This window comes from Somniosus microcephalus, chromosome 6 (assembly GCF_052327205.1).
Source record: "Somniosus microcephalus isolate GS21.2 chromosome 6, FLI_Smic_1.0, whole genome shotgun sequence".
Taxonomy (NCBI): Eukaryota; Metazoa; Chordata; class Chondrichthyes; order Squaliformes; family Somniosidae; genus Somniosus; species Somniosus microcephalus.
Genome location: NC_140992.1, coordinates 94648107 through 94673092, shown reverse-complemented (window position 1 = coordinate 94673092; position 24986 = coordinate 94648107). Strand labels below are relative to the sequence as shown.

General features: G+C 44.1%; 1 protein-coding gene across 2 annotated transcripts in view; it reads right to left on the bottom strand.

Annotated features, from left to right (window-relative positions):
• ngef (neuronal guanine nucleotide exchange factor) overlaps positions 1-24986 on the bottom strand; it is a 76604-nt gene that overhangs the window by 34922 nt on the left and 16696 nt on the right. For both annotated transcript variants that reach the window (XM_085990558.1, XM_085990560.1), the window contains 3 exons: positions 12285-12632; positions 8382-8476; positions 2883-3163 (listed from right to left, as the gene is read on the bottom strand). In XM_085990558.1, the coding sequence (XP_085846684.1) occupies positions 2883-3163; positions 8382-8476; positions 12285-12632 (724 nt within the window). The remainder of the gene's footprint in view (positions 1-2882; positions 3164-8381; positions 8477-12284; positions 12633-24986) is intronic.

Genomic DNA, 24986 nt, shown 5'->3' with positions numbered 1-24986 from the left:
GGGGAAAATCAAGAATGACAAAATACTCAGGTGGAGGATCGAACTATCCACGTTCGACTATGATATTATGTACAGGCCGGGAGCCCTTAATGAACCCCCAGACGCCCTATCGCGGGGAATGTGTGCCAGCATTCATACGGACAAATTACAGGGTCTCCACAATGACCTCTGTCACCCAGGGGTCACCCGACTATACCATTTTATAAAGTCCCGCAATCTGCCCCACTCCATCGAGGAGGTCAGGGCAATGACCAGAGCCTGCCGCATCTGTGCGGAATGCAAGCCTCGTTTCTACAGGCCTGACCATGCACACCTTATCAAAGCCACACGGCCATTCGAGCGCCTAAGTCTGGACTTCAAGGGACCCCTTCCCTCTGCCGACCGTAACGTATACTTCCTCAATATCATCGATGAATATTCCCACTTCCCCTTCGCCATTCCCTGCCCAGACATGACCAGTGCCACGGTCATCAAGTGTCTCGGTAATCTATTCTGCATGTTTGGCATGCCGAACTACATACACAGCGATAGGGGGACGTCATTTATGAGTGACGAACTGCGCCAGTTCTTGCTCTCAAAGGGGATAGCCACTAGCAGAACCACTAGCTACAACCCCCGGGGTAATGGGCAAGTGGAAAGGGAGAATGCTACTGTTTGGAAGGCTGTCACGTTAGCCTTAAAGTCAAAAGGCCTTCCGACCTCCCGCTGGCAGGAAGTCCTCCCAGACGTGCTCCACTCCATAAGGTCTCTGTTATGTACAGCCACTAATGCTACCCCTCACGAAAAGATGTTCGTTTTCCCCTGGAAATCGACCTCGGGCATATCTCTACCCACGTGGCTGACGTCTCCGGGGACAGTACTATTGCGGAAGCACGTGAGAGGCCATAAAATGGACCCCCTTGTGGAAAAGGTACAGCTCCTCCATGCAAACCCTTAGTACGCCTATATCGAATACTCTGACGGGCGAGAGGACACTGTTTCCATAAAAGACCTCGCTCCCTCGGGGAGCGGAGAGAACGATGAGAGACTACCTGAGGAAGACCTACACCAAAAAGAGACAGGACGCCCAGAGGTATCAATACCCAACTTTAACCTGGAGGACACTGCAGATAACCTGGAAGACACTGCGGAGGCCCAGACAGCGGAGGAACCAGAATCCACTCCCCTAGAGGCACCCCAACCGGCTTTGCGCCGATCACTGAGAACCGCAAAACCTCCTGACAGACTCACTTATACCAACTTTTAAGAAACATCACCCCGATCGACTAAATCTAAAGAAGGGGTGAATGTAATGAAATCTGTTTGTCTTGCCTGTATTCGTTCTTGCCTGTATTCGTTTTGCACTCATGTATATTACCCTCCCCCACACGGTGTATAGTTTCACTTCCTCTTTCCTGACTAACCTGGAAGGTTCCAGGTCTTGGCTCTTGGCTCCGCCCCTGACTTCTCTTACATAAAGATCCCAGGATCTGTATGACTCATTCCTGCGAGCCAGTCAGTGTGTTGAGATGTTAGCTCTGATCTTAGTGATTAAAAGCCAACTTGTTAAAGTCACTGGGCTAGATTTTCAGTATAGACAGTTTTGGGGCGCTAACCTTAGCGCCCGCCCGAAGTTAGCGCCCGCCCCAAAGTAGCGCCCCGTTGCCGGAAATTCAGTGGCTTCGCCCTAAGAGGTTGGTGGAGCGCTAAAAGAGGCGTTCCACTACTATCTTTAGGCGCTAAGCCGGCGGTGCAGAGCGCAGCGCCCGAGCTCCGGCGCAGCGCACGGCAGACACTCTGGTGCCAGTGAGCTCTTAAAGGGGAAGGGTGCATGTGTTTTTTTCAAAGGCAGAGGGAGGAGGATGAGGATGAGGATGAGGATGATGAGGAGGAGGAGGAGGAGGAGGAGGAGGAGGAGGAGGAGGAAAACATGGAAACATAAATACACCGTGCACAACAACACACTGGATCCGTCCACACAACACATGCAGACTGCCATTTATAGTGCAGGAGGAGTGCCCTTTAATTTGCGCTCCCCAGGGTGTGTTGCGTTCCATTTTACAAACGCTCTGGACGCCAGCCGCACAATGGGGCGGTCCGACTGAAGTTTGGATTCGGGGCGGCCAAAGGGCGTTGCACGAGGATGTGACGTCATTTTCTGCGCGCGCATCCGGGCGGCCGCTAAACTTTGCGCCGGCGCTAACGGGCAACTTAATTTGGGGCGGGGCGCAAACTGCGCTGCGCCCGGGCGCTACACGCATAGCGCCCGAAAATCACTTCTCTTAAGGCGCTAACTGCTGGCGCAAGCAACTGAAAATCTAGCCCTATAACTTCTAGTTTTGTGGTTATTGAAGGCACATCACCACCCAAGCCCTATCCCCGTAACCCCACGTATTTAATCCCCCCTAACACTAAGGGTCAATTTTTATCATGGCCAATCAACCTAACCCACACATCTTTGGACTGTGGGAGGAAACCGGAGCACCCGGAGAAAACCCACGCAAACACGGGGAGAATTTGCAAACTCCACACAGACAGTCACCCGAGGCCGGATTTGAACCCGGGTCCCTGGCGCCTTGAGGCAACAGTGCTAACCACTATGCCACCGTGCTGCCTCTGTTGCCACTATGCCACCTGTTATCTCTCTGATTTATGGGATTTACAGTGAGCTCAGTGTAGCCTGATGTTGTTGCCAAAAAAATATTTCAAATATCTAATTTTATTCACTGTTACAAAACTGTGTTTTGCAATTTTGTGATACTGAAACAGTGGTCACAATTAACTGATTGAAACATTCTGCAGAATGAGTGATGGCTATTTTGAATAATCAAAGGCTTTTGGAATGAATAACGCATTGGAATGTAAAACTACACACAGGCCTTGCCTTTATTCCTCTGTCTTACCTCCTGGAGTTTAATTTCCTTGCGACTGAGCGTACTCAATGCTGTGCTGTTTCTTACTTTTTCTGAGTTCTGCCATAATTTCATGCCCAGGTTATTCGTTTTCTGACTGAGTTTGATTGGCTGTGATAACACTTGATCAGGTGAGTTGATGTCAGTTTTTACTTCCTGAGGCTTGGCTTCATTTGTGAACTCTGCTCTGTTCTTCTCAGTGCAATCCTGCATTCGCCTTGTCTCAATTTCTTGAAACGTACTCTTTTCCCGATATTCCTGGTACAGAAGTTCTAGGATAACACAAATTAGTATATCGCTTTTTTTTCCGGCTGATGAATCAGATTGACCAAGCATGCAAGCATTATGTGTGATATAGACTGGGATTCTTGGCAATTGATCAGATCAAGAGAAACAGCAGGCGAATTCTTAGATCTACATTATTGGCCTGTGATTGCTTTTGCTTTATCTACTAATGATTATAATGAACATTCCAGGATGAATAGAGCCAGCTTGTGGTACAATCAGCATTCTGATCCATATTCCAACGTAAAACACACTGAAGCATTCATTAGCAGCATATTTATCCATAGAGATCTGATGGTTTTCAAAGATTGTATTTTCTTATATCAAAGTAACGCACAAAGGCACAGTGAAGACTGCACTGGAATATAAAAACCTATTTAGAATGATGCACAGTGCAGAATATGGGTTCAAGCCTCTGATCTTCATATGGTTGGGTTGTTATCAGTTAACCTTTGCCATCACAAGAATGGAATCAATGGCTAGTCAGATAGATCCCACCAGGAAAAGAAATCAAACAGTCACTTAGGCCACTTATGTGTGATTCCCAGCACTCAATTTCATAGCTGCATTGGCAGAAGCTTAGAAGCAGGTCATCCACCTGTCTTTTCAGCTGAGTATGATGCATGTCGCTGGGATATCCAACAAAGGAGAAAGGAGAAGTCAGGAAAGTCGTTTCCAAAGAAAGAGGGAGGCCAAAAATCTTCAGCCCTTCAAACACAAATTCGGTACAACTCCAGTGGTAATGCAGTTAAAGGAATGCTGACTAGACTGAGATCCAGATATCATGGATGCTGACCTTGCTCAGGAGTTACCTTTGGGCCACATTTGGGGTGGGGCCTCTGCTCGGGGAAGTGGGGGAGGGGGTGCGGAAGATGGGACCAAGGGCAGGGACTCCCAAGCCCAGAAGTCTGTGTGGCCCTGGCCTGGGAAACTTTGGTTAGGAGACTGGTGTGTTGGCTGCAGGAGAGGTAGCTATGGAGCCCACATTGGGGATTCAGGCCTGTGTTGTGGCCTGGACCCATGTAGAAGAAGATTCATAAAAATGTTTTAACATTTTCAGAGCAGCCCCCTTCAGGACACAGTCAGGAGATTTCTGGGTGAAGGGAGGGCCTGACGCCCCTCCCCGACAGGGCCACCAACACCACACTTTGCAGCCTCATGCGGTAAGCAGGCACCCAAGATCTACCCCTAGTCGTGCAGGTGTTTGCCTGGGATAGTTAAATCGTGTGACCTTCTGCTGACCCCATATACTCCGATGGGGTCAGAAGCGGAGGTCTCCAGCAGGTGCAATACTGCTGGGATCCCTGGTCCATGGGTTTGCAGGTCCAGAGTCTTACTCTTGGACAGGCAGTAGGGTTTCCCACCTCCTGGACTGTCCTAGCGCCTCCAGGAATTAAAGATTAACCTCCTAAACATCCCTGGAGACACTATAGTCCAGCCGGTGTTCAAATGCCAAGGTAACGCATGCTGACCCTCTGCCAACCATCTTATTGGTTTACTGGTGCTACGTCTTATAACGCCAATGTTAAGTCGGTACTGTCTCACTTTACGATTGCAATCCAATTATGTCATGTGATGAATCCTCCCAGAATCTACATCCTAGGGTACTTAAGGAAGTGGCCCTAGAAATAGTAGATGCATTGCTGATCATCTTCCAACATTCGATAGAATCTGGAAGAGTACCCATGGATTGGAGGGTAGCTAATGTTACCCCACTATTCAAAAAAAGGTGGTAGAGAGAAAATGGGGAATTACAGACCGGTAAGCCTGATATCGGTAGTGGGGAAAATGCTAGAGTCCATTATAAAAGACGTAATAGCAGAGCACTTGGAAAACAGTGACAGGATCGGACAAAGTCAACATGGATTTACAAAAGGTAAATCATGCTTGACTAATCTACTGGAATTTTTTGAGGATGTAACTGGTAAAATAGATAAGGGAGAACCAGTGGATGTGGTGTATTTGGACTTTCAGAAGGCTTTCGATAAGGTCCCGCATAAGAGATTAGCATGTAAAGTTAAGGCACATGGGATTGGGGGCAAGGTATTGACTTGGATAGAGAACTGGTTGGCAGACAGAAAGCAAAGAGTTGGAATAAACGGGTCTTTTTCCGAGTGGCAGGCAGTGACTAGTGGGGTACCGCAGGGATCGGTCCTTGGACCCCAGCTATTCACAATATATATTAATGATCTAGATAAGGGAACTAGATGTAATATCTCCAAGTTTGCAGACGACACAAAGCTGGGTGGGCGTGTGTGCTGTGAGGAGGGTGCCGAGAAACTCCAGTATGATTTGGACAGGTTGGGTGATTGGGCAGAAGCATGGCAGATGCAATATAACGTGGATAAATGCGAGGTTATCCACTTTGGTGGCAAAAACAGGAAAGCAGATTATTATCTGAATGGCAATAGATTGGGAGAAGGGGAAGTGCAACGAGACCTGGGTGTCCTTGTGCACCAGTCGCTGAAGGTAAGCATGCAGGTGCAGCAGGCGGTTAAGAAGGCAAATGGTATGTTGGCCTTTGTAGCGAGAGGGTTTGAGTACAGGAACAAGGATGTCTTGCTGCAGTTATACAGGGCCTTGGTGAGACCACATCTTGAGTATTTTGTGCAGTGTTGGTCGCCTTATCTGAGGAAGGATGTTCTTGCCATGGAAGGAGTGCAGCGAAGATTCACCAGGCTGATACCTGGGATGGCAGGAATGACGTATGAGGAGAGATTAGGTCGATTGGGCTTGTACTCGCTGGAGTTTAGAAGAATGAGAGGGGATCTCATTGAAACTTATAAAATTCTGACAGGACTGGACAGACTAGATGCAGGAAGGATGTTCCCGATGGTCAGGAGTCCAGAACCAGCGGTCACAGTCTAAGGATAAAGGGCAAGCCATTTAGGACAGAGATAAGGAGGAATTTCTTCACCCAGAGAGTGGTGAACCTGTGGAATTCTCTACCACAGAAGGCAGTAGAGGCCAATTCATTAAATATATTCAAGAAGGAGTTGGATATATTTCTTAAGGCTAAAGGGATCAAGGGGTATGGGGAGAAAGCAGGGTACTGAATTTGGATGATCAGCCATGATCTCATTGAATGGCGGAGCAGGAAGGGGCGAATGGCCTACTCCTGCTCCTATCTTCTGTGTTTCTACGTTTCTATGGAATACGTCCAACCAAAGTTGGCAGCCTTACCAAGCAGTGCTGTGCAGTGCAATTCCAGATAATGAAGTAGCAATATACTGAAACGCTGAATAGTTTTGTGGGTGTGCCCTTGGATGCCGAAGCAGTGAGATACTGCAACAGAGAGGACCCCAAGGACTGTGCTTGGGAGGAGCTGTATAGCTTAATGGCTAAAAGTTGCTTAAAATGAGTTAATCTGCCGTGGTCTAAAATTACAGAGGGACATGCTGTCAAAATGTTTCCTTCTGAGTCACACTGTTAAACCTATATAAAAATCTAAACCGGATATTTGTCAGTTTCAAATTTATTTTACAGTTTTTTAGTGGAGGAGGAAAACTAAAATCTAAGCTGTTAAGACAGACTTAATGAAAATGGCTTGACATGTAAATTGTTGTATAGTGTAGTGCTAGATGTTAAAGCAGCAAAATAAGGTGCATTGCAGTAGCTTGGTTCTCCAACCCGGTGAAACCAAGATTTTCAATCCAAAAACTGCAGAGAAAGCTAAGGGCACAGCTTGACAGAAGCTGTGGAATTCTCTCAGACAGTGTCGCCATCTTGAACTCTGCCTCTTGAACAAAGAACTTTAAACATGGGGGTAGTTACTTGCTCGGTGGGCTGGGCAAGTTACTGGCTGTGGCTGACATCACAGAGTACAAAAGATAGGTGAGGTGTTGGGTGAATGCCTGTGGTCACTGTAGTCTCCTGGAACACTTTTTGATCATCTTCGGAGATCAGAAAAGAATTTCTCAGATTTTGTTCCCCCTGAATTGGCTGACGGTTTTCTTTTAGCTGCTTTTTGCCGCTCCCACAAGGCTGCTGGTGGGGACGTTGGGGATCACGATGCTCGGTTGTAACATGACTATATGGAGACAGGCTCAATGGACCAAGTGCTCTTTTCCTGGCTGTCACCTTTGTATATTTGTATGCTAAACCAGGGCTACTGGAGGATATATATCAGTATATGAAAAATCTGTTGTACCCCAGTCTGATTTCTCTGTATTCCAGTAAACACCAGGGTCAGTTCCAATAGACAACTGCCCTTGTTACAATTGTCTCTGGCTGCAGCCTATAGTTTGTCATACTGCACCACCTAATATATATAAAAAATAATGGAAGCCTTTTGTCTTATGTACAGAGTAGCACAAAAGTCACATGCAAATCAGATAATTAGATAATCTGCACCAAGGCAACAATACTTAAGCTGCAGGTTTAATGTTTGAGCTGAGAGAAATGGCCCACTAAAAATAAAGAAACACTTCCATTTATACAGCGTCTTTCACAACCTCAGGATGTCTCAAAGCGCTTTACACCCAATGAAGTACTTTTGAAATGTAGTCACTGTGGTAATGTAGGAAATCCGGCAACCAATTTGTGCGCAGCAAGGTCCCACAAACAACAATGAGATAATGACCAGATAATTTATTATTTCGTCACTACACTCGAGTATCAGCCTAGATAATGTGCTCAAATCTCTGGAGTGGGATTTGAACCCATGACCTTCTGACTCAGAGTTGAGAGCGCCAGCACTGAGCCAGGGCTGACAAAATCTTCCCAAAAAGACTAATCTTGGAAAAATCAAACAGGTTAAAAAAGTTTGCCACTGATTTAAACATCTTTTGTGGGGTTTTTTACGCGTGTTTTTTTCCAAGATGTATTTATGGAAATAATATTTTGCTGATGACATTGGCTTGGTGCAGTTATTGAGCCCACTACTGCAAGAAAGCTGAGGCGACATGCACAACTGAAATTTAGCTTTCGAAGCACCTTGGATTAATAACTATGTACTGATGTTAATTCACCTCCCACGTGTTGTCAGGCTCAGTAACTCCCCCAAGCCAGCCCCCACTGTTTCACAAACATTCACATTATAAAATCAACAGAAATAGGAAAAAAACAAATGGGATGTTCAGGTTCATCATAATTCTGAACTTTTTCATTTTAGACAGGATACTAATGACAAAATTCTTTCTTTAAATCGTATTAGAAATAATAGTTTGAAACACTCAAGGACGTTGATCATTCACAGTATTGTACCTATGTTTTCAACGAAATGCCACACATTCTTAAATCTGTTTACGGAAGCATTTGCTGGAGAATTTCCATTTTGCTGTGAGCTTGCTGGAAGAAATCTAAAATGGCACAGAAAGAGATGATAGACGAGTTACTTAGAAATATGAGGTTAGTTTTTTCATTGGAATAATACATTTATGAAGTCCTTTACCTCACTACATTTAACAAATATTATTTACCCATCAACTGCATGTATGTGCAGATTATTTTTCTGTAATTTTTCCCCTCTAGTGCTTGACATTGTTCATTCTCTTCCACCTGCTTTGTGACACCACAATACCATCCTACTGCTTGTTATCAATGGCTGCTTCAATTGTGCAGTGACCTCCCCCAGCTGGTTGTTGCCCACAAACAGAAGCAAAGAAGTAACCGCGTGGATACATTATACAAGATAACAGAGGCCCAGGGATAAATTAGATTTGTGTGGCATTTCTCATTGGTTCTGAGAGTGTACATGAAAAAATGAATTTGGACCTGCATATATGTGTGTAATTTACTCTTGCCCTCCTGATATTCTGTATATATCTGGGGTTTACATGTGTGGTTTGGATCAATTGTTCTCTGTTAGCAATCTAATGAATAATGAACCATTGAAACGGAGTGAAATGTCCCCGCTACAGAGGCCCATTGGGGTCGATTTTCATTGACCCGTGGAGTCGGGATTGGAGGCGTGCGGGGGGTTTAAAGTCCCAAATTCGGGGGTCCCGACACCATCCCGCCCCCAACCCGCCTCCATGTAAGTTTCAAAGGAGGCGGGTACCCGCCCCGCACTGGGACCCGCCTACCCGAGGCGGGAAGGGATTAGTGCCAATTAACTGCCTATTAACAGGTAGTTAACAGGCAGTTTTTAGCCTAATCCATATTTTAATGCTTGAAGTGTGGGATTCCCGACGGCTCCAAACCACGCCAAGTTAGAGGAGTCGGGCCGTCGGATTGAAGGACTTGGAGGGGTCGAGATGTCGGTGTTCAGGTGAGTGATGTGTGCATGAGTGTAAAGGTAAGTGTGTTTGGTGTGTCTAAAGTGTGTAAAGAAGTTTAAATTACCTGTACTTACCTTTTCAGCCTTCCTTCCTCTAGGTTTCGGGAGTCCATCATCTAATCGGCACAGAAAGCAGAACGGCTGCGAACTGTCAAAAGTGACAGCCTGCAACTTTCTGTGCTGGTGAGATTTCTGAGTCTGTGTAGAAGGACTCAGGTTAGAAGTAAGACTGTCAGTGTTTGACAGCTTCAAACAGCTGTGAAACACTGATATTTCATCTGTCAAAACGTCTTGACAGATGAAAATTTCAGTCTGTGACATCACCTGTTCCCGGGTGGCCCTTAATTGGCCTGCTGAGCCCGCTGGGTGGGCTCAACAAGGTCAATCAAGTTAAAATCACGTGGATTGGCCGCATCTCGATGGAGGCGGGACTACAACCCCGAAAGTTGTAGTCCCGCCTCCTTCCCGACTTCTGAATGAAAATCACCCCCATTGTCTTTTTAAACAGAATCAATTTTACTCATTGGGCCAAAATTTGCTGTAGCAGGCATCTGCAGTTAGTTAGATTTGCCCCTGCACCCTTCAGCTCAAAACACTTTTGCCCACAAAACTGCTGAAAGTGTGAGCTGATAATGGTGCGACAAGGGAAACCTGAGTGAACAGGACAAGCAACTGTGTATCTCCTTAACCAATCAGATTGAAGAATTGAGAACTAAACAGTGGAAGGACTGAGAAGGAAGTGTAAATTAGAGTGGGTGAATTCAAAATCAAATCAAGAAATAGAAATAAAGAGAGGGAAAGATTGGATTAAGGGAGAGAGAAACAAGAAACAGGGAGGAAAAATTTTAAAAATTGTAAAAAAAATTAAATTTTACATTTTTAAAATCTCCAACAACAATTAAAACCTGAAGGAATGAGACTTCACACTTGTAATAGCTCATTTTCACTGCCAGAGAGGTTGATTGACAGTAGTTAATAATTATCATGTCATTTAAAGGGTACTTACACATGTAATGACAAGACTTAAATTTCTGTAGCGAGTTTAGTTCATATCTACCCCGTAAATACAGCAACTTCATGATATTCAATGCTTGTCAATGGTGAGGCAGACCACAAAATGCCATTTCTGTGAAGCTAATGATAGAGTGGCGCAACTCCGACAGCAACTTTTGGATATCTGCATTTAACCTCGCATCTGCTTCTTGCCTGGAGTTGCTGTACCATTTATGCATAAATAACGGCGAGCGCCATTAGCCTCACCATTATTTTGACAGCAAAATCTGCCCCATTAAGTTGAGAAATGCCAATTCTGGTAAATTGAACACTTTTCTATCTAGTATTAACATGAAACTCCCCTTGAATCAGATTTAGTATGGGCCAAATGCAGAGTACACCTCGCTCTAATCATCCTTTCAATATTCTTTAACCCTGACCTCATAAAGGTACCCCTAATGCACCAATGTGGATTTTTCAGTTTCCTAATCTAACGTTCCTTATGGCCTATCTTAGTTAGAATTCCAATTTGGTATCATTACTTTGTTGAGCTGTGTCCAGTATTATGCTACAGACCTATGCTTACTGGGAACAGGATGGAGACTATTCAAACTCATTTCACTTTTGTATGTCAGTGCCATCAGACAGAAGTCTAGAGGGTTGATCTCTGATTGGGCACTGACAGCAAGGTGTGACATTCACTGGGTGCTGTTCAGGAGATCATGAGCTAGCAGTCCCAGATTTTCTGTCCACTTAAATTATTGAATCCTGCTCGAGCACTTCCTGCGAGTGCCAATTCTCACTGGAAGTGCCCAATCAGGGAATCAGCCTTTAGGTTTAAAGTCAACTCTCGGGTCCCAGAGATGAAAGGGTAATGTTTGAATGCACTATTTCATTTATTTCTATTTAAAAGTTTACCAGTAAAATGTGTTTCTAAAAATCGCCCATTGTGAGAATCAAGCGCTACCAGTTTAGATACATCACGGGTCAGATGTAGAGTTAAATTCCTGATGGCTTTTCCAAGTGAGATTGCCATTTTCAGGACAAAATGGTTAGACTTGGGAAGCTGTGAAAATTATTGGCAGTTCTATGCAAGGATGTCTTGCTGCAGTTGTACAGGGCCTTGGTGAGGCCACACCTTGAGTATTGTGTGCAGTTTTGGTCGCCTTATCTGAGGAAGGATGTTCTTGCCATGGAGGGAGTGCAGCGAAGATTCACCAGACTGATACCTGGGATGGCAGGAATGATGTATGAGGAGAGATTGGGTCGATTAGGCTTATATTCGCTAGAGTTTAGAAGAATGAGAGGGGAGCTCATTGAAACTTATAAAATTCTAACAGGACTAGACAGACTAGATGCAGGAAGGATGTTCCCGATGGCAGGGGAGTCCAGAACCAGGGGTCACCATCTAAGGATAAGGGGCAAGCCATTTAGGACTGAGATGAGGAGGAATTTCTTCACCCAGAGAGTGGCGAACCTGTGGAATTCGCTACCATAGAAGGCAGTGGAGGCCAATTAATTATTAAATATATTCAAGAAGGAGTTAGATATATTTCTTAAAGCTAAAGGGATCAAGGGATATGGGGAGAAAGCAGGGACAGGGTACTGAATTTGGATGATCAGCCATGATCTCATTAAATGGCGGAGCAGGTTCGAGGGGCCGAATGGCCTATTCCTGCTCCTATCTTCTATGTTTCAAAGTTTCATGTCCAATAGAAATTGAGTTGAACCTGCCTAAATAAATTTCATTTAGGACTCATAAAGCTTACAATGTCTGACTGGATTTGGATCCAGGTCCTGAAAGTGAAAAGGCAGTATTTTGTTATGCTAGTCTCATTCTGTTCTATACTTTCAAAACATTGTGCTATTTACTTTGTTTCTCAGATATATCTTACCTGTTTGAGTTGTCCTTCTCTTGAACATTCACCAATGAACCTGTGATTTCAAGGGGCTGACTTATCTGTTGAGCTTCTTCTCCGAGAGTACAGGATCCAAGGTCATTGGCCAGAGTCTCTGTACCAGTAACTTTACTCTGAGCTGGAATGGAACTGGTTGCTTTCTTTAGAAGATATTCAGGATTTGATGCCAACTGACAACTTTGGCTGTCATAACGTCTTTGTAAGTGATTTTCCTTTTGCACCCCATGTAGTTCCAACACTGGCAAAGACCCATGGAAGCTGGGCAGCATTGTCACATCGCCACTACTCCAATGCTTAGGTACAGGGTTCTTTGGTACCAATGACCTAGGCCAAAAAGACACTGTATTCTTTACACCATCAACATTCAAAACACAACTGCATTTTTTAAACAAGAAAGTGTAATAGGCCACTTTAAATTTACCACACCATTTTTAATAGTTACAATAAGCAGTTTCCGAATTAAAATTCAGAACTACAAGTATATCAAAAAAAATTGGTCATTGTATTCAACTTCAAAGCAAAGTCAACAGGGGCTCATTTCGCCACCTCTGGAGTTGTTGCCGGTATAATCAGCCACTGGTGCTATCTGAATATGGCTCACAACACTCAGGTTAGTGGCAAAAAAACACACATCACTAGCCTAAGGCATGATTTGATAGAGTATTTATTCTTCCACTATCCAAAGATTAGGAGAACACTGTCCTTGTGTCAATTGAGTGAGCTAATCACAGATTCTGATCAACACCTGCACAATGCAACATTATCAGACATAATGGAGTCGATTTTAACCCCCGTCGTCCAGCCAGAATGGTGCATGTGAGGGGCTAAGATCAGTCTGAGTCCACTTACTGCACCGTTCCTGCCTGGCGACATCGTATCTTCACTGACTGTGAAGTCGGCCGAAGCTCCCGCTGTAGGCATGCGAGAACCTAGTTTACACGTAACGGTCACAGGCTGATGACATCATTGGTGCTGCAACGTGATTTTTATGAAAATTCAAGGGGAGGACTGCCCGGTGTCAAAAGCACCAGAGAAACCTGGCGGGATGCGGCAGAGTGGCCAGAAGAGGGCAAGGTAAGTACAATTCCCGATTGTTCGGAGGAACAGGAGGAAATCTTTTGCCCTGGAAGCGCATCTGTTTAGGAACCGCCACCCACCGCAACACTTATCTTATGCCGGGACCCATTCTCTTAGGTCCCCGGCGGCGGCCGATTCCCACCTCAATTGCCGCTCCCATCTGCGGCCAGGAAGTGGATCTGGCCAGTTTGGGCGGGACTCAGGGAAAATGTTTTCAAATGAGTACCGAGCATTAAGATCAGCCAGGCCTACACAACCCTGGTCTCCCCAGGTGCACCGACGGCTTTGGGGTTCATGCGCACCTTACCCACCCCCTGTTAAAATCAGGGTTTATTTGTATAAAGTCACACTCCATTTCATAGGGAGTCAGATCTTGCTTGCAGGAGTGATCTTTAGCATACAGCAATAGAGAAACATTCAATGAAGCTCTAAAAATAATAACAAAGGGTTCTCCGAGTTGCTTACTGATGGGGAACAAAGAAATGGCAGACCAATTAAATACATACTTTGGTTCTGTCTTCACAAAGGAGGACACAAATAACCTCCCAGAGATGTCGGGGAACATAGGGTCTAATGAGAGGGAGGAACTGAAAGAAATCAGTATTTGTAGGGAAATGGTGTTAGGGAAATTGACGGGATTGAAGGCCGATAAATCCCCAGAGCCTGATAATCTACATCCTAGGGTGCTTAAGGAAGTGGCCCTAGAAATAGTAGATGCATTGCTGGTCATCTTCCAAAATTCGATAGACTCTGGAACAGTACCCATGGATTGGAGGGTAGCTAATGTTACCCCACTATTCAAAAAAGGTGGTAGAGAGAAAATGGGGAATTATAGACCGGTAAGCCTGACATCGGTAGTGGGGAAAATGCTAGAGTCCATTATAAAAGATGTAATAACAGAGCACTTGGAAAACAGTGACAGGATTGGACAAAGTCAACATGGATTTACGAAAGGTAAATCGTGCTTGGCTAATCTACTGGAATTTTTTGAGGATGTAACTGGTAAAATAGATAAGGGAGAACCAGTGGATGTGGTGTATTTGGACTTTCAGAAGGCTTTCGATAAGGTCCCGTGTTACATCGTTATATTATTACATCGTTGTGGTGATTATTCTTTATGTTTAGTAAGAAGTATTGTGATTGGTTGTTTGTTTCCTGCCTTGGGATATATGCTGTAATCTCATTGGTAGTTGATGTCATGTGATTTGTGGTGGCCATCTTAAATTCAGTTCTTTCCAGCCTTTAGTTGGGACTGGGTGTTGAAAGATGTGCTACAGGATTTTTAAGTTAATAAAGCCTAGATTAGAAAGGCAAATCTATTCTTTATTTCAATTTATTAACTTATGTCAGAATGGAGTGATATCTTCAACCAGAACGATTCAATGCTGACCCTAATTCTGCAGGAGTGGATGATAAATGGAAACACTGGTATTGTACATTTAAAAACTTTTTGGGCGTGTTGGATCAAGAGTCTCTAAATAAGCTGAATATGCTGATCAACTACATTGCTCCGGATGTGTATAAGTATATTTTGGACTGTAAAACTTACGAAGTGGCTATTTCTACATTGGAAAAGATTTTTGTTAAACCAAAGAATGAGGTATTTGCACGTCACCTTCTATCTGCCCGTAGGCAGCAGGTGGGAGAATCTTTGGATACTTATTTACAAGCACTTCGGTGCCTTAGTGTTAACTGTAATTATAAGGCCGTGACGGCTGAAGAATATAAGGAAGAATCGGTACGGGATGCTTTTATTAATGGATTACTGTCTAGATCAATTCATCAGCGGTTGTTAGAAAATAAGACTTTGGATCTTAAGAGTGCTTTTGAGCAAGCTTCTACATTGGATGTGGCTCAGAGAAGTTCGGATTCTTATGCTCTTTTTAATCGGCCTGTGACTGTGGTTTCGGCAGTTCCGGATGAAAAGGAATTATGTGGACTTAATAGGAGTGGTTTACTAGATTCTGAAACAGTTTCTACTTCAGCGGCTGTTGCCTCTAGGATTCAGAAGTGTTATTTTTGTGGGAACGTCCGGCACCCTCGTCTGAAGTGTCCTGCTCGGGAGGCTGTGTGTAGTAAATGCGGCAAGAGAGGTCATTACGCACATGTGTGTAAATCATCAGGTTCAATTACCTCCTCTGTGACTATTCAGCTTTTAGATAGGGCATTTATTGCATCAATTTCTGCTGCATTTGCTCATGGCCGAAACAAAGCTATAGTTACGGCCCAAGTTAATGGGTTGGAAGTGAAGGCCCTTATAGATACGTGTTTTGATAATTTTAAAAAGGATATCCTTGGAGCAGTTGTGCATTCTATTGATGAGCAGGTTCCTTTTGTGATTGAGACGGACGCTTCTGATTTTGCAATTGGGGCTACTCTGAACCAAAATGGAAGACCTGTGGCCTTTTTCTCACGTACCTTGAACAATAGTGAAAAAAGGCATTCTTCAATAGAGAAAGAGGCGTATGCAATAGTAGAAGCACTGCGTAAATGGAGACATTATTTATCGGGGCGACATTTTACGTTGGTAACTGATCAAAAGTCTGTGTCCTTTATGTTTGATGTCAAACATTTTGGAAAGATTAAGAATGATAAAATAATGAGGTGGAGGATTGAGTTGGCATGTTACCATTTTGATATAGTTTATCATCCGGGGAAGGATAATGTTGCTGCTGATGCGCTGTCGAGGGCTTATTGTTCTGTGATTCACGGAGATACGCTTATTAATCTTCACAATGCCTTATGCCATCCTGGGGTTACAAGGATGATACACTTCGTACGCAGTAAGAATTTGCCCTTTTCAGTTGAAGACGTCAAGCGGATGACTTCATCATGTTCTATCTGTGCTCGGTGTAAACCAAATTTCTTTAAGCCTCAACGAGCTCATCTTATAAAGGCTACTTCTCCTTTTGAACGTTTGAGCGTCGATTTTAAGGGGCCTCTTCCTTCAACTACTCAAAACCGATATATATTTACTGTTGTGGATGAGTTTTCAAGGTTCCCTTTTGCTTTTCCTTGCGCAGATGTATCAGCTGCTACAGTTATCAAATGTCTGACTCAACTTTTTGTCATCTTTGGGATGCCTGCGTATATCCATTCGGATCAGGGAAGTTCTTTTATGTCTTCCCAGTTGAAGGAATACCTTCAGAGTCGGGGAATTTCTACTAGCAGAACTACCCCGTATAATCCCCAGGGTAATGGACAGTGCGAACGATACAATGGGGTGATCTGGAAGGCAGTTATGTTGGCTTTGACATCCCGGAACCTTAAGAATACACAGTGGGAAATGGTACTGCCTGATGCCCTGCATTCCATTAGATCATTGCTTTCAACGGCTACTAATGTGACCCCCCATGAAAGGCTCTTTAACTATCCGCGGAGATCTACTACGGGATATTCGGTACCTTCATGGCTTACTATGCAGGGACCTGTGCTGCTTCGACGCCATGTTAGATTGTCAAAATATGATCCTTTAGTGGAGGAGGTGGAGCTGTTGGAGGCAAATTCCCAATATGCTCATATTCGATTCCAAGATGGGAAAGAAAGTACCGTTTCAATTAAAGACTTGGCTCCTTGAGGATATTAACAATAGTCATGATTCAGATAATGTGGATGCTGTTACAGATACTACGAATATTTCCAATCCGACTGCAGATAATTATACTTCTATTAGTCAGCCCTCGATGGATGTTCATGACCGTCCCAGCTTACCTCCTGATGGGATTTCTAATCCGGAAACCGTTGAAAATCGGGATATGGATAGCCTTCCTGCAGAAGATACTTCTGTGTCTCCTGGTGTGGGAGGGCAAGGAATTTCACCAAGGTTAAGAAGGTCGACACGAACAAGATATCCGGTCGACCGATTGAAAATGGACTTTTAAATTGATAGTAATGTTTTAAAATTGTTGAAATATTATATTATATTGTTTTAGTTGAGAGATACTTAATACTTATGTGCAATGTTACTATTTGTTGTTGCTCGCTTAGTATTGTGTCATGTTGAATAGTTTTATTTTGTCTGTGCATAGTTTTAGTTGTAAATAATTAATTATAAATTGTAAAGGTTATTTAGGTTGGAGTAAATTTTAAAAGGAGGGGTGAATGTGGTGATTATTCTTTATGTTTAGTAAGAAGTATTGTGATTGGTTGTTTGTTTCCTGCCTTGGGATATATGCTGTAATCTCATTGGTAGCTAATGTCATGTGATTTGTGGTGGCCATCTTAAATTCAGTTCTTTCCAGCCTTTAGTTGGGACTGGGTGTTGAAAGATGTGCTACAGGATTTTTAAGTTAATAAAGCCTAGATTAGAAAGGCAAATCTATTCTTTATTTCAATCGTTAAATGGAACTACTTGTTACATCGTTATATGGAACTACTTGGTTAGTGTATTTATATTGCTATGTAGCACACTGTGAAAGGCAGTGCGCAGTGCAAGGTCGGACATCTTGTATCACTCCGCACCATGTGGCAGCAACATCATAAAAGCAAGAATACAACTGAGTGAAAGTCGTAAACTAAATGAGTTAAAAGTGTCTGTATAACATAGTAATAAGAACACAAGGAGACACAACATGGTGGCAGCGGTATAAGTGAGTACAACTTGTGCCATACGAACTACGAATAAGACGAAAAGTGAATATATGAGCTGATCGTGAGTGCCGGTGTCTGTGGTAATTGAGCGTGAATCATACGGGCAACTAAGATGGTGGCTGCCGCTGCACTGACTGCACAAATGCAACCCCTCATGAACTGGGAAGCCGACGATATAGTAGAGGCATTCCGCAAGTTCAAACAGAAATGTGACCTTACATTCAAAAGCTTCCTGAAGGGTACTGCCAACGAAGAAAAGGTTGGTTACATTCGGTTGTGGACAGGAGAAAAAGGTCTAGATTTGTATAATAGCTGGAGTTTGACTGAAGAGGAAAAGGAAAACCCTGTGACAATCTTTGAGAAATTCAGCAACCATCTAGAGCCTAAATCCAATCACCGTATACACAGATACAAATTTCAGAGTCTAAGACAGGAATCCGGTGAAACAGCTGACAATTTCCTGACAAGGCTGAGAAATGAAGCCAGCAAGTGTGCATTTAAGGAAATGGAGGAAAGGCTTGTGGACCAGCTGATATGGGGGTCAGCGCATGCAGAGGTACAAAAAGCCCTGATAGGGAAAGAAAAGCTCAAAATAACAGAGGCTATAGATACTGCGAGAGCTCATGAAGCCATGAAGCAGCAAATGAGAACGCTGATTTCTCAAACGGCTGACATGCGGACGGCTTCTGAGACGGACAACAGAGCGGATACAGTGAGAGAAAAGTACAACACACAAAGACATGCACATGACAACGGGAGAAACATGTGCAGAAACTGTGGAAGACCGCACTATTATACAGACCGGAGGAAATGTCCAGCATATGGAACAAGCTGCAATGCATGTGGCAAACTAAACCACTGGGAAAAGAGGTGTAGAACAAAGAAAGAAGGAACATACATCAAAAACAAAGGCAGACAGCAGAACCAGAGAAAGAAACACAACATCCATGCCATGGATGAACAGGATGATGTTGATTATGGTCATGACAATACACTAAACATCGAAACCATAAAGGTACAGCTTCACGAGATGTCCAGAGCGGAAAATACTCCGAAGAGAGAATTGCACACCATCATCCAAATCGAAAAGAGGGTCAAAGGTCAGCCCACAACCATCAACTTAAAGTTGAAGCTGGACACAGGGGCTCAGAGCAACATTCTCCCATTGAGACTGTACCAGCAGATCTTTCCTGAAAATTTGAGAGAAGATGGCTACCCGAAAAAGGGTTGTTTAAAGGCAAGTAATGTCACGCTGACAACATACGGGGGGAGTGAGATTAAACAACTCGGAATAACCTTTGTCAAAGGGACACATAAAAGAAAGAACATCACTGCATGTTCTATGTCACCGACACTGAGGGGGCCAGCGATCCTGGGATTAAACAGCTGCGAGAAGTTGAGATTGATCTCAGTGAATCACGAGCTGACAGAAACGTCACTGAGGATAGACAGCAACACCCCGCTGGAGAATCGCCCACAAATCAAGAGTAAAAAAGACTTGATAGACATGCATCCGGAATGTTTCGATGATACAGTGGGATTTTTCAGAGATTTCCAATACCACATCACCATCGATCCAGAGGTAAAGCCCGTTATCCATGCACCACGAAAAGTACCCATCGAGCTGAAGACAAAGCTTGAAAGAGAGCTAAAGGAGATGGAAGAAAAGGGAGTGATCGTAAAGGTCACTGAACCCACAGACTGGGTAAACTCAATTGTGGTACGAGAAAAGCTAAACGGGCATCTCAGAATATGTTTGGACCCCAAAGATCTAAACCAGGCGATAAAGAGGGACCACTATCCCACCCCTACGCTAGAGGAGATTACGCCATCACTGGCAGGAGCCAAGGTTTTCTCAAAACTAGATGCCAGAAATGGATATTGGAACGTGAAGTTGGATGAGGAATCAACAACACTGACAACATTCAACACACCATTTGGGCGTTACAAATTCCTGCGGCTACCATTCGGGTCAAAGGTCAGTCAAGATATCTTTCAACAGAAAGTAGACGAGACATACAGAGGCGCTATAGGAATAGCTGATGATATTCAGATCTATGGAGCAGAAGAAAGAGACCATGATATGCACCTACATGAGGCCATGGAGCGTACCAGGAAGACTGGCATCAAGTTAAATGCCGATAAGTGCATAGTTAAAGTCAAGGAATGCCAATTCTTCGGTATGATTTACACACCAGTGGGAGTCAAGCCAAATCCAGAGAAGATTGCGGTGATTGCTGAAATGAAACCACCCAAAGATAAGAAAGAGCTGAGGAGTTACCTCGGCTTGGTCCAATACATGAGTTCTTTCATCCCACACATGTCAGAACATACAACAAATCTCAGAGAGCTAATGAAAGAAGACGCCGAATACCAGTGGTCTGAATCACATGAAAGGAATTTCAAACAACTTAAAGAATTGTTGTGCAAAGAAACAAATCTGTCATATTATGACAGAAGAAAACCAGTCACTACAAGTAGACGCTTCTACCAGAGGACTAGGGGCAGCTCTTGTGCAGGAAGGAAAGCCAATAGCTTTCGCATCAAAGGCCTTGACGTCAGCCGAGACAAGATACGCCAACATAGAAAGAGAACTATTAGCAGTAGTGTATGGATGTGAGAAATTCCATACATACCTGTATGGAAAGCAGTTTACAATAGAGAGTGACCATTGTCCACTAGAACAGATCTACAAGAAGAATCTGTGCAAAGCACCTACGAGACTGCAAAGACTACTTCTAAGGCTCCAAAGCTACGATTTCACGCTTAAATATAAGCCAGGAAAGGAAATGGTGCTAGCAGATGCATTGTCTCGATTGTCACCATATGAAAAACACGAGGTGGAGGGTCTAACAGTAAAAATCCACCACCTAGTGAGTGTTACCCCTACAAAGCTCAGTCAAATCAGAGATGAGACTAGCAAAGATGAGGAATTGCAACTACTCACACAACAAGTGATACAGGGGTGGCCAGAGAGAATCCAGCAGGTACAGGCGACAATTCGTCAATACTGGACGATTAGAGATGACATCGCAATAGGAGACGGTATTCTCCTTGCTGGATCGAGGATCATCGTGCCAAAGACGATGCAGACAGAACTTCTCCATTTAATACATGAAGGCCACATGGGAATGGAGAAATGCAAGCTGAGAGCCAGATCAGCTGTATACTGGATAGGCATGTACAAAAATATCGAACAGATGGTTTCTGCATGTGGTATATGCCAGAAATACAGAAATGCACAACAGAAAGAGGAGATGATACCTAGTGAAATACTGTCAAGACCATGGCACACTGTTGGGGCAGATCTCTTCATGTGCAATCAAGAATGGTATCTCATAGTGACAGATTACTATTCCAAGTTTCCTTTTGTGAGAAGGATGAAAGATCTGAGAGCCACAACTACCACCAGAATTGCAAAGAGCTTGTTTGCTGAAAAGTATGGGTTCAAAAATAGTAACCTCATCCCCACATTTCCCAAGGGGACACGGGTTCATCGAAAGACAGATCCAGACTGTCAAGAGAACTCTCATCAAAAGTAGTGAGATGGGGGAAGACCAAGACCTTGCCCTCCTATCACTCAGATCAACACCACTGAAAGCAGACATGAAATCACCTGCGGAATTGCTGAATGGGAGGAAGTTTAAGACTACCCTACCAGCAAAAATACATCCTCCCCAGGACCAGGAGGCCTTCAGACAGAAGCTGGCAGAAGCACAAGTCATAGGGAGCAAATATTATGACAAACATGCAAAGATGCTACCAGAATTGCTGAATGGGCAATCAGTGCATGTGCAAGACCCGATGTTGAAAACCTGGAATCCAGCCAAGGTCATTGGAAAAGCTGATACTCCAAGATCCTACTTCGTAGAGACCGAACCTGGTAACCAATACAGACGGAACAGACTCCACATCAGACCTTCACCTGAACTGGATAAGCAGCAGACAACATCAGCAACATTGACAACACCAGCTACCACAAGCAGTACAATGCCAGAACCAAGCGCCACAGATCAAACAACCATGAGCATGCACACTCCAACTCCAAGTGCGACAGCAACAACAACAACAAGAGCGGAACACACCAAAACACCGCAGAGGGGAGTGGTCACCACCAAATCCACAAGATGGAGGGACAACATCCAACCACCTGAGCGATATCGCGAATAAGAAAAGAAAACTCACGATTCTTTGTATTTGATCATAATTGTTTAGATATAATATTTTTTTTAATCAAATTAAATTTCATGTTTTAGTTTTTAGAGAAAGAGGGATGTTACATCGTTTATATTATTACATCGTTAAATGGAACTACTTGTTACATCGTTATATGGAACTACTTTGGTTAGTGTATTATATTGCTATGTGGCACACTGTGAAAGGCAGTGCAAGGTCGGACATCTTGTATCACTCCGCACCATGCGGCAGCAACATCATAAAAGCAAGAATACAACTGAGTGAAAGTCGTAAACTAAATGAGTTAAAAGTGTCTGTATTACATAGTAATAAGAACACAAGGAGACACAACATCCCGCATAAGAGATTAGCATGTAAAGTTAAGGCACATGGGATGGGGGCAAGGTATTGACTTGGATAGAGAACTGGTTGGCAGACAGAAAGCAAAGAGTTGGAATAAATGGGTCTTTTTCTGAGTGGCAGGCAGTGACTAGTGGGGTACCGCAGGGATCGGTCCTTGGACCCCAGCTATTCACAATATATATTAATGATCTAGACGAGGGAACTAGATGTAATATCTCCAAGTTTGCAGATGACACAAAGCTGGGTGGGCGTGTGTGCTGTGAGGAGGAAGCTGAGAAACTCCAGTGTGATTTGGACAGGTTGGGTGATTGGGCAGAAGCATGGCAGATGCAATATAACATGGATAAATGCGAGGTTATCCACTTTGGTGTCAAAAGCAGGAAGGCAGATTATTATCTGAATGGCAATAGATTGGGAGAAGGGGAAGTGCAACAAGACCTGGGTGTCCTTGTGCACCAGTCGCTGAAGGTAAGCATGCAGGTGCAGCAGGCGGTTAAGAAGGCAAATGGTATGTTGGCCTTCGTAGCGAGAGGGTTCGAGTACAGGAACAAGGATGTCTTGCTGCAGTTGTACAGGGCCTTGGTGAGACCACATCTTGAGTATTGTGTGCAGTTTTGGTCACCTTATCTGAGGAAGGATGTTCTTGCCATGGAGGAAGTGCAGCAAAGATTCACCAGGCTGATACCTGGGATGGCAGGAATGACGTATGAGGAGAGATTGGATCGATTGGGCTTATACTCGCTGGAGTTTAGAAGAATGAGAGGGGATCTCATTGAAACTTATAAAATTCTAACAGGACTAGACAGACTAGATGCAGGAAGGATGTTCCCGATGGCCGGGGAGTCCAGAACCAGGGGTCACAGTCTAAGGATAAGGGGTAAGCCATTTAGGACAGAGATGAGGAGGAATTTCTTCACCAAGAGAGTGGTGAACCTGTGGAATTCTCTACCACAGAAGGCAGTAGAGGCCAATTCATTAAATATATTCAAGAAGGAGTTAGATATATTTCTTAAGGCTAAAGGGATCAAGGGATATGGAGAGAAGGCAGGGACAGGGTACTGAATTTGGATGATCAGCCATGATCTCATTGAATGGCGGAGCAGGCTCGAGGGGCCAAATGGCCTACTCCTGCTCCTATCTTCTATGTTTCTATGTTCACATTGCATCTACAAGTCATCAGAATGCAAGAAGCTGTTATGGTCATTTTTGACTCTTTAGTGGAGCATCTCAGGTAGGGGGTGTTATGTATTGTGTGTTCTATTGTGTGTTCTCCTCCCACCTGTGGTGGCGCTGTCACAGGAGATAAATGGTTGGGTATTCTCTCGGTTAAGTTTAGCTCTCTTTGTTCGGAACTTTCCAGAACTTCCTTTCCTTCCAATAAAGCACTTCATGTTTGAATCTCTGAGTTCTGAGTCCTAAATTGTGTCTAGGTAGAAAGCTACCGACACAACAAGTGGCAACGAGGAGCGGATGAATCTGCGTACGTTACGGGTGCAGTGAGTAAACAGAAAATTTAATTTGAAACGTGTGATGGCTACTATATTAGGAAACATCGGTGATTTTGATGAAAATGTGGAGCAATGGAGCGCATATACGGAACATTTTGACTATTTTGTATTGGCGAATGCAGTGGCAAGTGAAAAGGTCGTGCCTACCTTTTTGAGTGTAATCGGGCCGAAGACTTTCAATTTACTTCGCAGCCTCGTGCAGCCAGATAAGCCAGGAACTAAAACATATAAGCAACTAGTGGAAATTCTTGGAGCACATTTTTCACCAAAACCTCTGGTTATTGCTGAGAGATTTAGATTTCACAAACGGAATCAAGAGGAGGGGGAATCAGTGACGATGTTTATTGCTGCTTTAAAAAGGTTGTCGGAACACTGCCAGTTCAAGGAGGTGCTGAATGACACCATTAGAGACAGACTTATGTGTGGTCTGCAAAATGCAGCCACACTGAAGCACCTTCTTACTGAGGACAACCTTACTCTTGAAAAGGCCATTGAAGTTAGTGTCTCCGTGGAGATGGCGGAAAAGGAGGCTCACCAGTTGAGTTCAACAGGGAGAGTTCACAAGGTGTCGTCTGAGCCTAAAGGTGCGTGGAACGGCACATGTTACCGTTGTGGGAAAACGGGCCATCACGCTAATGACTGCTGGTGTACGGAGCTGGAATGCCGAAATTGTGGCAAAAAGGGTCACATTGAACGCGCCTGTAGAGGTAAAAAAAGAACAGACAGAGCTGGGAAGCATGGAAGCAAAATGTCTGTATTTGGACAAGAGAGGAAAAAGAGTGTTCATTCAGTGCAGTATGATGGAACAAGCAAAACAGAGGGGAGCGACACCTCTGAGGAGGAAGAGGTGCATATACTGACGGTTGCAGGTGGTTCAAATGGCTACTGGGTGTCACCACTGGTGGAGGGACAATCAGTGCGGATGGAGGTGGACACAGGCGCGGCTGTGTCCCTTGTTTCAGAC